Below are 13,467 nucleotides of genomic sequence, written 5' to 3' on the forward strand. Positions count from 1 at the left end.
TTGTTTGTGTCTAACTTGATATGTTTGCATATATTTTGTATTACCATATAATTTTCGTGATCTGATCAGATCTGCTGATATGTTTTGCGATATAGTTTTTCCGTGGCTTACAATTTGTATTGTATATATTTTGAATAAAAATAGTTCAAAAATATTCACAAGGAAAAAATATTAATTTTTTTTGTAGATTTTCTATCCTTCTTTTTAGTTTTAATTAAGTTAAAATCAAACCAAAGAAAAAACACAAAATTATCACTTTTGTTTTTTCTATTTCCTCTCTGGCTTTCTTTGGTTTCCTTTAGCTTTTCTTTCGGCTTTCCGTTCTTAAATCATTTGCATCGATTATGGAATTTAGTAGTTTGTCTCCTCTTTATTTACATGGGGCCCTTTACACTCGTATATACCATATATATGATGTTCATATATATATATATATATATATATAGTTCAATGGATCAGTTTTTCTCGGTTCTTTCGTCTTGTTATAATTACTCTTGATTTGCTTAAGTGTTTTATTGATTAAATATATTTAGTATATATATTTTTTAAATAGACAACTATATTTGATAAAAAGTTTTCTCGAATAAATAACATTAGTGGTTCTGATCTATCAGCTAATTCAAGGTACTTATAACTCCATTAAAAATTGTCTTTCCTTTTTCCTTTCAACGCTGGGTTTCGTTTTTAAATCCTCACTTTATTCAAATTTTCTTTTTTTATGTTTATTTTTAGTTTTCTTTTCAACAATTCCGTGCTCCATTTTTTAAATAATTTTAAGGAATAATAGACTTTTCTTATAGCTAGAAAGGAAAGTATTGTTTTGTTTGCGTATGTTTTTTGAGAGCCAATTGCTGTGTTTTCTTCGAATTAGTTTCCAAATTTGTTGGGGTCAGTTTTTGGCTCAACAGAAATTGGCTCTCAAAATGTTTGTTAGAATCTCATTTTGGTTACAAATTGTCTTTATTTAATTTTTTTTAAGAAGTATATTTGTTAAGAATTTGAGTAAAGTTGTTTGAGTTTTTATGGAATACATAATCTTAAGTGTTTTTTTATTATATTTTTTAGACACACATAAACATATTTTTTCGTGAATTATGCAACTCAAAACGGTTTCCGTAATGGTTTTCTGCTTTACCCCCTTAGTTGTTGTATGCACAGTAGCTCGACTTTTGCACATACTGTTTGGGATTTATATCTTCGTAGATATTGTAAGTATGATTCTGATATATTCGTATTTCTCATACTGTCTTTTCTTGGGGGGTTTAGTAGATTAGCTGCAGGGCTTTTTTTCTAAAATATAAACACTAACAACTAAAGAAATGTTTAAGTTTTAATATTAGTTTAAGATTGAGGAAAAGTGAATAAAAGTTCATAGAAGATTCTTTAGTGGAAGGTTCTTTACTGAAGGTCTTTTACTTTGAGGTTTCATTTTGCTCAATTAGGGACTTTAGTTTCGTGAATACCATAAGTGATCGGTGTACTTTACGGATCTAAGAAGCCTTGAAACACTATTACATATACATCAATAAAAATCAATATATTTAATATATATAGTATATATGTTTGTTTCAGAAAAGATTTTTTGTTTATTTTTTTTTTATTTTTCATAGTTTTCATTAAGTTATCCTCTTTTTGCCAAACGATCCTGCTTCCATATTTTATTCTTTATTTTATTTAGTTCTCATGAAGGATTTTTGTTCTTTTGTTTTGTTTACTGATATTTGCGCACTGATTTTCTCAAAAATAAATTTATAGATCTTCAATGGAAATTGCAACAAATATTATGAGAGAAAGTCGACGAGAAAGTGAGGGAAATAGCGTGAAAATGTTGAGAGAAAGATTTTAGAGAGAGCAGCCGAATATGTTCTTCTATTTTAAACATATTTAAATTTGTTATTTTTTTGTGAATTTTTGTTGTGGGTTTTTGCAATTTTTTTTTGTAGTTTTTAGTTTTCTTGATTTTCGAATTTTTTGATATTTTTTTTTATAAAAAGTGTTTTGGTAAGTAAAAAAATAACTTAAAAGCAAAATCTAGATTAAAGAGAGAAGAAGTTAGTCGAAAAGCATAAAAAGAGTTTGAGAAAACATCTAATGGCGTGGTATGAATAGAAATGAGTTTTTTTGAGTGTATTTTTTGAGTGCATTCCCATTTAATAATTGTAATTATCGTATGGGGCACCCAAATACGAATAGAAATTAGGATTGATGGGCTGTGCATGGGCATAATAAAATCCAGAAGCCGGATCAGGCGCTACTCAGTCGAGGAAACCGGTATTCACCAGCTTCTCCAAGAAGAATTTCACATCTCCCAGCTCCGAGTCCTTGATGCCCAACGATTTCAGCATACCCAGATCCCCATTTTCCACAGCCATGAATACCGAGCGCAAGTGTTCCAAATCGGATCTGCAATGAAAGAACAAACCCAACAGAAAATGTCATTAATTTTCATTATTTTCTTTTCTGATTAATTGCACAACTTAAATAAAGTTTTTCGCTCTCCCTGGTAAATGTCTTAAGCCAATGAAAACGAATGTAAAGCGGGTGAATTCGTTGGCGATGGTCCTGGAGGAACAGTACCAATATGTTGAAGTGGTTACAAAGGTCTAAGAAAGGGGTTTAAAATCTATTATTCAAATAGCATATTGGAGTGGTTTTAGTGCAATATTCTTGGAGAAGGACCTAAAAAGGCACAAGAACCGCAGCAGAAACTCATTTCACAAGCCAAGGCGTGCTGCTGCATGAACGTTATTCGTTAAGCGATCTTTCAGATCTTAAATCACCTTATCTGATATTTATTTATCGATATTCTAAACTCCCTTTACTACCATGTTTAAATAAGGTGGGGTTTTCAATAGACCATAATTTTACTCCAAACTGAACTTTTACTTATTTCCAGAACAAACTTGTATCCCTAATACCAATGTTCCTTCAATTGTACCAGCCCAGGCTAATAGTAGAACTTATAAAGCCAAAGCTGCTCTTACACTCTCGCACACACCCATCCAAACCACATGTACACACATTCACACACACACATACATTCGTGCACATGGAGACAAGTTAAAGCTTTTCTGCGGCGAGCTTCAAATTATACGCTTTGCTTAATTAATCCCTGCAGGTATCGTGAAACCATTCTGCTGTTGCTTCAAGCCTGTTGTTTGTTGGATATGTAGCACCAGCATATCCACCCTCTAGCCGCCCCACCCCATCCTCTTCTCTTTATCTATAGTACTCCCCTAAGTATTTTAAATACCCTTACAGAGAGAGAGAGAGGCTATGGTTGTCATGGACCTATAAATCTTATTTTTGGTAAAGTTTATTCGGTTGAACAGATATTACAATGACACTTTACAGATATGTAGATACACTAATTTCATTAACATCAGTTATACTTTTTTGTACTCTTTATAGAAAAAAGAGTAAGCAATTTTCGAACTAGAGCCACTTTTTGTATGCTTCTTGTTGCTTCTTTGCTAGACGAACTTTGTTATCATCAACGTAATTAACAAGTAAGCGGTAGTGGGAGACTGGGAGGAGAGAGAGAGTGAGAAACACAGCGTAAAAGACAGAAAGAGATAGAGCAAGGCAGATGGCATAAGAAAAGTGAAAAAAACACACATTAATAACATTCGTGTGCGTGTCTTGTGGTTCGAGCTTTGAGGTCGGATTCGGGTTTGGTTTTGTAAGGGTCTCTCCGGTTCATTCATCCAATTCTATCTTTCTCTTGCTCTATTATTTTGCATTGCTATCTTTGTCCCTCTAGCAGAATGACATTATGACACTCGGACAATTAATTGCGTTGATGAAATTGTGTTAAAATAAAAAAGGAAAGGCGCAGAAGGTGGAGGGGTCCACATGGGGTCCTTTAACAACTCTCGTTCTCCCACTGTTGCTTACTTAATTTTCTGCCGCTTTTTTACGACTCTTTTTTTGAGAGAAAAACAAACGCAAAATAACAAAACGACTGCAAAATATCGTAGGCAGAGCGACTTATACGTTTTGCGGGTTATTTTGCTAATTTATCAACAAGTGCGTGAAGTCAAATATTTTCATGTCCTTTTCTGTCTGGTCCTCGGGCGATGGTCCCGGCTGCCGTCTGTCGGGGGTCTTTACAATTTTATTATTATTATTATTGCCAGCCAGCCCTAGCTAGGAACGGAACCCCGACTGCCCTTACTACCACACAATTTTGCGGTTAGTTTTTGTTGTACTTATTTAATGAAAATTCTCTTCTTTCAGGTTGTGTTTTTCTTGGGGGCCTCTGCCTCGCTCTGCCTCTTTCTCGCCCGCTCTTTTGTTGTTATTTTTGTTAATTAAATTTCAGCCTTTGTTTATCTTTTAACAAAATGAATGATGAGTGAGGCAGGGAGGGAGGCTCATAGGTAGAGTGTATACGTATGAGAGTGTATATGTGGTGGCCTAGGGAGGCTAGTGGGCGTAGGGCTTGAGCGCAGGGCATAATTAATGCATGTTGGGGGTTGAGATTGACATGGGAACGAAGGCAGTTTTAAAAGTGAATTAAAGTGCACAAAAAGAACAACATTTCATGGGTGAAAATAATGTTTGGAATCTAGGTATTAGAGATAAAAAAACTTTCCATTCGAAGAGCTTTTACTTTTGCATTAAACTCTCTGTAAGGTGTAAATTTTGGAGAAATAAAGGGAGATCCCAGTTATATCATTGCTTTAACTGCTGCATACCCTACTCCCTAACACTCTGTAGACCTTTATACCCTTACCACATTTCCTAATTGAATTCATTAGGATATGACAAAATTTTGTTTGCTTAGGACAAAGCCAAATAAATTTCATGAGCAGCAGACATTCGCTCCACAGCAGCAACTTTTCATAAACTAAAGCTAACAAAAAAAAAACCAAGAACAGAAAAAAGAGAGAGATAAAAATATGAGGAGGAAAAAAGTATGATAAATATGTATGAAATATTTGAAAATTTCATGACGCTCTCTGTGTATTTTGGGGTTGCCTTGAACCCTCGAAATGTTATTGTGCCAGCAGCAACACAAATAACAAAGCACAGGGAGGTGTTGGGTGGAGGGGCAGAAAAGGGAACCCAGATATAATTCTGGGACAAGGACAAGGACACAGAGGACAGTGTGCTGTGGATAGTTTTACAGGAATAAAAGGATTTGAAACCATAGCCTGGGGCTATGCCAAAAAGTTTACTTGAAGAGGGATTAAAATTATGTATGACCATAAAAAGAGGGGACCGAACAAAACACTCGTATCTTGTCGCTTAAGGGTCTGTGTCCACACAAATGGTAGCCCAGAGCCCCATTGAAACCCGTTGGAGAACTCACCTCATTAGTCGAAGGGCAGCACCAAAGTCCTCAATCGTTTGCGATTCACTCAAAGCGATGGCCACCTTGTCGACACCGCCAAGAGGTGACAGGGCATCACGTGCCTTGCTGCCAAAAAGCTTCTCCAGATAGTTGGGTCCATGCGATGCAATCAGGCTCTGCAGAAAGGATGCCGTCTCCTCCACCGGGGGTCGTTTGGCTGCAAAAGGGATACAAACAATAATATATTTGTTTGTGTGTGTTGAAAAGCGGATTTAAAGCTTCAATTAATAATCCCGAAATTGCATCACAGCTTAATGCATTTCGGCATTTCACAATTTAATTGATTTTATTCATTAAGAAGAATTATCGGGTTGGTCATTTTGCGATTATGTTGTAGAGTAATTAATAAATGAACAAAGCTTCACATTGTACTGGCGAAAAATATGCTTCTTGAAATGTATAGTTAATTGATTTTTCCCTTCATTTGATGTGTTGTTATGCATATGTATGTAATTGTAGGTTTATTTTTACTACTAATTAAAATGGAATTATTCAAGCAGAACAGTTTTTTAAATGAGTAATAAAGGCCTAGGAAGTTCTGTAAATTTCTAAAAATATCTATGGCATCTGTTATTTAATCGGTTCATTTTAAAGTTATATTACTTCTCCACTGAATGCTTCTAAATATTATTTTTTAATTTTCACCTCTTGCGCAGAGCCTTTAATTATTAAATTATGAATTCATGTTTGTCTTACGAACTGATCTTTCTCTTATGACACAAAGTCCTGCAAGATAAATGTCTCATAAATTTCAAAAGTATTAATATTAATAGTAGACTTAAGTTACTCTCCAAACTGTGTCACGCCTGCATATGAAATGTGTGGCTCTTAATAATTCAGGCACTAAACAGACTCCTTTGTGATTTTGTATTTTCGGACAAAGCTAAGGCGTTCTACACATGTTTAAGGGTCCTAAAAAAACACATACCTTCGAAATATGACTTTCAAAATTCAAGAAATTTGAAACTTTAATGAAGAGTTGACATGTGGAAGAGAAGTGCTTCTGTTCAGGGAATTCCCTGCTATTTCTGTGAATTTTCTGTTGCATATAGGAGTAGAGTAGAGTGGTACATGCATACACTATATTTTGCATTCCTTTTTATGTTTTTCTGCATACGTTTTTGCTTTCATTTCCTTACCATTTTTCACAGTTTTTTTATTTTTTCTCTCATTTTCCTTTGTATTTCTTTATTTGTTCTTGCCGTTGCACAACCAAATATTTATGGGTCATTCTGTGGGTCACTCTGTCTGTCAGTCCGTTTGTCAGTCACGCTGTCTGCCTTTCAGGTTTTAGAGTAGCCGTCTGTCCCTGGTGCCTGTCAGTCAGGTCGTAGCTTGCTCGTCCATCACGTCATTCAGTCATGCACAAAGGGCAGACTTTACAGTGCTTGGGCGTCGCTGTTTTTTAACCCGCTGACTGCACTTGTTAACCCATGGGTGAACCTGTAGCTCAGTCTCGCTCTTTCGCACACACACACACACACACACACACACACATATGCTGGCATTTTTAATGGCTGCAAGGACACGTATCCATAGCGTATCCTCCCGCTCCAAGCTATGCTCTCTCTCTCTCTTTCTCCCTATGCACTGCTATGCTCGAGTGTGTGTGTTGATTCAGTTACTGACTTTATTTGTTATGCAAATGGCGATGTTCGCAAACCGTTTTCCCTCCCGTTCATTCGTCGTTTCTTTTACCCATATCCTGTGGGATCATGACTAGCAAGGATACCCTGTAGATGGTTGGGAGGATGAACAGAAGGGCTTTCTGAGACATAAACCATAGACATTTGTCGCACGATCGTAAGAAACTATGGTTTTGTCTCTGATTTTCCATATTTCATTAGTTTTTGGGATCTCTTGGCAGTTCTGCTACTGTTACTGTTGTTATTTTGATAGAGGGTATCTGGGACGTCTTATCTTATCTTGTGCATATTTTTTTCTGTTGTGTCGCCTACATGAGCTTCTGTTCCGCCTTGCACTGTGTACACCGCCAGGGATGACCTAGTAGCAGGGGAGAAGAGAATGGGCGTACTAGAAGCATGGAAGAGTAGAAAGGGCATACTAGTAGCATGAGGGAGGCGCAGGGATAACCCACTGGTATTTGAGCAGAAGGGACTCCAGTAGCATGAGAGGAGTAACCCATAGCCATGGAAGAAGGGACTCGGTCTGGGTGCTTTTCGTGCTGTGGGACATTTGGATTGTCGCCCGTTGTTTGCCTTTAACTTGTTACATATTCCACTCCATGGAGGTGCATATATACATCAGTCGTTTAGATTAAAGTCCTACCTGGCAATTCCGCTATGGCATCCGCTGCTTATACCCCACCCCGCGACCCTGTTGCTGTGTGGGGGTTAACATTTTTAAACTTTTTGTGTTGGCCCTATAAAATGTATGCAAAATTATGCTAATTTCCCTCGGGGCATGGCTATTCGAGTGCAGTGTGTTAAAAGTTTTCGTTCGAATGGTTTTTATTGCAATTTTACGTTGAAAATGAACCAAAAGTAAACCCTAAAAGATGCTTCCAAAAACTGAGTGCCTGAGTGGAGTTTTAATGAAGGGTTTTTTTGCCATTTGCATAAGTGGGAAAAATTTATTTAAGGGATAATTATTCCAAGTTTTATTTGAATACTCCTTTTGATGTGGTTGGAATTTTCTTTGCTTGAACTTAGCAGGGGGAAGCGGGGCCTATAAATATTAGTTTGGTGCAGTTTAAAGCAATTTAAAGCGCTTATCTGTTACACATTTCTTTTGTAAATCCTTGATAAACCTCTGCTCGATTTTCCCTTGAATTGTTAACTTTTACTTGTTCATACTCTTAACTCTCTCTTCTCTGCAACTCTTTGTTTCTTTACAATCGGTAGAGCTTGAACATTAATTATTAGCCATTAAGCAGCAATTTGTGTTCGCCTCAAGGATATGCAAGTACAGTCAAGCAATTAAACAAGTGCCGGTTCTGGGTCTTACCAAAGCAACAAACAAATGTAGCCTCTAGCATTCGTTTTGTCTTTCAACTGTTGCCTGGGAGACCAGACCCACAAGAGAGGAGTAATTTGGTCCTTTGGGAGGGAGCGAGGTAGAAAGTCCTTGTCCTGGTAACGAGAAACCTAACGCATAATTTATCAAAGACATTCACGAGGTTGGATCCATAACTTACGCCAGCGCCGGAGTGCCAGAGCCACCGACACTTCCTAAATGATTTCATTGTCGAAAAACATAGTTTATTTTGCGTCTATTTTTGCCGCTAACAATGAAGGAAACCCGGGGAAAATGTGTGCCATTGTGCAGGTTAAAGCGGAACGAGCAGTACAGGAAGTAGGAAAATTAAAGAAAAGAGAGAGGAAAAACAGCAAGAGGCAATGCTGGAGGGGGACTGAAGTGTGGTGTTGTTATCTCAACTTTCAGGCCAAACTGAATGGCTGGCAATTAGCAGCAACAATTTGCTGTGTTGGCCTCAAGTTTCGCTGTCGCTTTTTTCACCCACGCTCCAAAAGAAAAACCCAACATTCAAGCCCAATTTGTGGGGCTTTTGTTTTTTTTCTCGCTTAAAGTAAGGGTGTAAAATCAGTTACAGAACTCAGCCCTGCCTGACATAATTATGTAAACTATATAAAAAGTACGTAATTGCCGTAGCAATTACTCTTCCATCTACTATCTGACATCACTTACATTTTAATTGCATTTATGGACTGCGCCGAATTAATTAAAGTTTTTCTTTGAATTGGTTTACAATTTGATTTCATTGTTGAGCCGATTGTAAATCAATTCAGCCTGCGTTACTGATGTGAAAAGTTGTTATTGCTTTAGGGATGTGGCTTCTTTTTGGGTCGTTTTCGATATTCACGAAAAACTATCAATTCTGAGAGAAAAGCTTGCTGGAGTAAAAATTAAAAGAAAAAAGAATACTCCTTGCAATGAGATTTCTCCTAGAGACGCTAAGATTTTAGCGCACATTCAGTCAACCATCAGTAGTGTGGCAATCCTTTAGCAATAAATTTTATTTTTAAGCTCCCACTGAAAATTAATTAAAGCAAACCTTTAAACAAGCGCTAATTCTTGAACAAATTTCTCTACCAATTTATGAAAGTTTCAAAGGTCTTTTCACGCTTGACATAGAACTCATTTCCGCTGACCCTGAAACCATGAAGACCTCGAAACTAGTGAAACTTGTTGGATGTTTTTTTATACCTTTTTTGCATATAAATCTGGCTTCAACTTATTATAATTTGATTAGAAGAGCTGCTGCCACAAAATGTGCAACACGCAGAGAGAGAATCAAAAACTTTGATGTGGCAGCCAGCCCTCTGGCAACATAATTTACAAGGAAATGTGTACAACATTTTACACACAAGCTGGGAAAAGTAATGGAAGTAATGCCAATCACTGGCTGCTCTCTAAGCATACAAAAACCAAAGAAAATTATTTATGGCCTATGTTTGGGGCAGAAAGAGATAGATGATGGAGACTTACCCGCTGTACAAAGACGCATATCCTCATCGTATCCGTCGGAGCAATCGGGTGCACCATCGCATAAATATTGAATGGAAATGCAATTACCATCGCCGGGACACTTGAATGGTTCATATGGATGACAGGGATCTGCAAATATATACACAGAAAAGTCGCAAATTACAATTGGGTTTACAATTTATTACACACAAAGAATCCCCGCCCAATTGCACAAAAAGGGCTCTATTTTCGCTGGAAAATATTGTTATACCCGGTACTCGAAGAGGTATATTGTATTTGTGCACAAAATAAACGTTTCTGACCCTATAAACCATATAAATTCTTGGTCAGCGTCAAAAGCCGAGTCTATATATGTCTGTCTGTCCGTCTTGTTTGACGCCTCGTTTTTAGAAAATTCCCTCAGCTGGAGTCACCAAAGTTTGTGTGAAGACTCAGCTTTGCTTAAGCTAATTCTTTCTCGATCGCAGACTCTGCCTTATGCAGTGTTGGTCGTGTTGGCGGGAGAAGTGTAGAAGTGTAGAAGTAGACGAAAGATGTAGAAAAAATGTAAAATGTAAAACTCGAAAAAACCACGAAGGTACAAATATAGTGACTGAGTACCGGGTATAAAGGTTGTTTCGCGTCCGAAGCGTCTCACAAACGTTCTTACTTGTGTGCTATTGTTTTTGTTGTACTTGTTTGTTTGACTTTTCCTAAGCGGATCTGGTTGCCATTATTTTGATTTATTTTATTTCCGTTTTGTTTCGCTTGTTTGTAGATGCTTATTTTGTATAATTTTGTTAAAGATATATAATTGAATGTATTTTTTGTGCATTTTTTTTTATTATTTATTTAGTCACCCGTGGGACTTAGTTAACTAATTATTATTTTATGGGCAGTGGTGCAAGAGATATGCAGCTAAGGAGTGACCGTAATGGAGAGTTAATATATGTAAAGGTTTATTGGAATTTTATTAAAAAGAAATCTAGAAAATGTCTGGTACTTTATATGTTAAATTTATAGAGCTTTAGAGCGCTTTATAAATCTGAAGAACCTTATTTCGAGCACTAAAAATTTATGCTTTAAAAATTAATCATGCTTTTTTTTTTATTTATTTGCTGTAGAGAAATTGGTTGGTCGCAGACGAAGTTTACGCAGTTTATGTTGAATATTAGAAAAAAGTCACTGAAAATTTTCAACTCAAAAAAGAATTGTTTGCCGAACGAACACGGTTGTTAATATTTTAATCATGTTATTACTAAAATCTAATTAAATTGTGGAATTCTTTTAATATATTTTTATGTCACTGTAAATATTGTATTGTCCCATGTTTTCCCTACATTTAAATTATTCTTTTTAAAATCGAATTATCTGTCACATAAATAAAGACGTTTCCCGCATTTAAAATTCCTAACCATCATGCCTATTCCTCTGCTTTAATTAAATACATTTGCCCATGAGCAAATATTATTTAATTAGAGTAAAATCCTATCAAAATTATATGCCTAAGCTCCATGGAAAACTCATTATGAAAAATGTATACGCTAAAAAGTTACTTTTAATAAAACAACAAAAGGCATAAAAAAAAATTGCTCAAAATACATAAAACAAAAAATGTTAGCTGACAATTAAGCAAATTAATTTGATTTCATGTTGCTTATTGTATCCCATTTCTCTTTCTCTCTCTTCCCCGGGCAGCTCATAAAAATGGCGTTAAGTAAGCTTTCGGGTGGCGAGCCCCAGGAGCAAAATGGATGCTGATGTTTTGCCAGCAGAGTAAAACATCCGCACCCCGCTCCCTCCCAAAAAAAAAGAGCAAGCTGCGGCGCAAGTTAATTGAATTTATTGTTTTTTGTTTTTTTTTCTCTTCTTTTTGATGCGAAATTTTCAGTCCTTGCTTTCTGTTTGCATTTGCTTTGCCTTCTGTTTTTCACAGGCTTTTCAGCTCTTGTGTTGTCAGACGCAAATTGGTTTTATTAGGCTCGCTTGTGCCACGTGGGCTGGTGCTTCGTCGCGAAAAACAATTTGATTTTTTCAACATTTTGTTGGGAAATCCCAGCCAAATCCAAGGAAGAAACAACTGTTACACAATCCTTGACTTTTCATCTTTTGTTTTATGCAGAGAAAATAAGTTAAGTAATGCATACACAAAAATCTCTTTTTTCCATTTTCCGTGGCAAAAGTTTTATTTAATTTCCTTCAATAGGGAAATTTTCTTGGACCAACTTCTGTCTCTTAAAAGCTTCAGACACTTGACATATTTTTCTATTAAAGTTTTGTTCGGCTCTGGCTTGTTTTTCCTTTTCTTTCGCTCTCTTTCGATGTAGTTTTTTTTTTGGTGTCAAAGGAAGAAGAAGTGAAATTTGTGGAAATTGCTTTTGCAAGTCAAATTCTTCCTGGTGAAAAACATTTTTTTTGTGGTGTGCAAATATTTGCTGTGGCCTAAACTAAGCCAGAAATTTAATTTACTGGTTGGAGATGCACCAAACGTAATGTGGCAGTTAAACTGTTTGGAACTGGCATTGCACGTTGCGTTTTTCAACGATGGCATGTACAGACTACGGGTAAAATTTGTATACCCGGTACTCGAAAAGTAAAGAGGGTATCTCTTTCGGTCTCGGATCTGGGAGACCATAAAAGCTAGAGCCACCAAATATTGCACACAGACTTCTGTATGCTCACACTGTTAAAAGTGTATTTCAAAAGGGCGAAAACCTCCCAATCCTACAGTTTTGAAGATAAAAGAAAACTAAAAAGCCATTCCGTAGAGAATGACCATATCTATCAGATCACCAAATTGGGATCCGATTGGATCATTATTATAGTCACAATGAAGAATTTATTTGCAGTGGCTAAAAGTCTGGACGGACGGACGGACGAACGGATGGACTGACGGACAGACAGACAGTCATGGCTCAATCGGCTAAAAGTTGTGACGCGTAAGAAGCGTCTCACACGTCCCTTCTCGTTTTATTCTACAAAATTCCACGGGTGGAAAACTCCTTCTGTTTTAGCAGTCTGTCACCTTAATCCCATCAACATGCATCCTATCCTCTCCCCCAAAACAAAGGTAAATGAATTCAAGGAATACACATATCGTTCATATGGCATGTATGTCCCACGGGGCAGGGCACTCCGCGGGCACGCGCCAGACAACTTAATTTCATGCCATTCATTATTTTTGTTGCTCTTTTTTTCTTCATTTAGTGTCAAAACAATTGGAATTTATGTGTCGTCGGTCACACTAATTGACAGCGAAGTCAGGGGAAAAAACCCAATAAGCTTCTCCCCACGACTTGTGCGGGAAATCAGTTCGCAGCATATAATTCAATGGGAACAGCTCAAGAAAAGCGGTGCCTGGTGATACGGGTTAATGGTGCGTACATTGATGCGGATTGAAAAGGTCAAATGGGGCAAAGGGTTAGGGCTGGGCACTGCCACTGGTCCTTACACACAAAAATCGCTTCATTTTCCAACGGTTTTCCGCACTCCCGTGAAGTGATGCTTTTCCTTTGCCTGTGGAGATGTCCTTCTGCTGCTCCTTCCAACCCCTGTGACGATGCCTTTTATGGTTGCACTTAAAGTTTTCTTTTATGTGGTATAAAAAGGGACAACTTCTGTACAACTTTGTTGGCGGCAAGCGTTTGTTTTTCCGTAGC

At 37.0% G+C, this 13,467-nt stretch overlaps 1 protein-coding gene across 1 annotated transcript in view; it reads right to left on the reverse strand.

Moving 5' to 3' along the window:
* Positions 1-1,149: 1,149 nt before the first annotated feature.
* Positions 1,150-13,467, reverse strand: part of LOC117586533 (IDLSRF-like peptide) — a 37,889-nt gene continuing 25,571 nt past the window's right edge. Inside the window, exons 2-4 of the mRNA XM_034276667.1 lie at positions 9,830-9,958; positions 5,318-5,516; positions 1,150-2,403 (exon numbers count right to left, since the gene is read on the reverse strand). Of these exons, the coding sequence (XP_034132558.1) occupies positions 2,256-2,403; positions 5,318-5,516; positions 9,830-9,958 (476 nt within the window). The 3' untranslated portion in view covers positions 1,150-2,255. The remainder of the gene's footprint in view (positions 2,404-5,317; positions 5,517-9,829; positions 9,959-13,467) is intronic.

This window comes from Drosophila guanche, unplaced genomic scaffold (assembly GCF_900245975.1).
Source record: "Drosophila guanche unplaced genomic scaffold, DGUA_6, whole genome shotgun sequence".
Classification (NCBI taxonomy): domain Eukaryota; kingdom Metazoa; phylum Arthropoda; class Insecta; order Diptera; family Drosophilidae; genus Drosophila; species Drosophila guanche.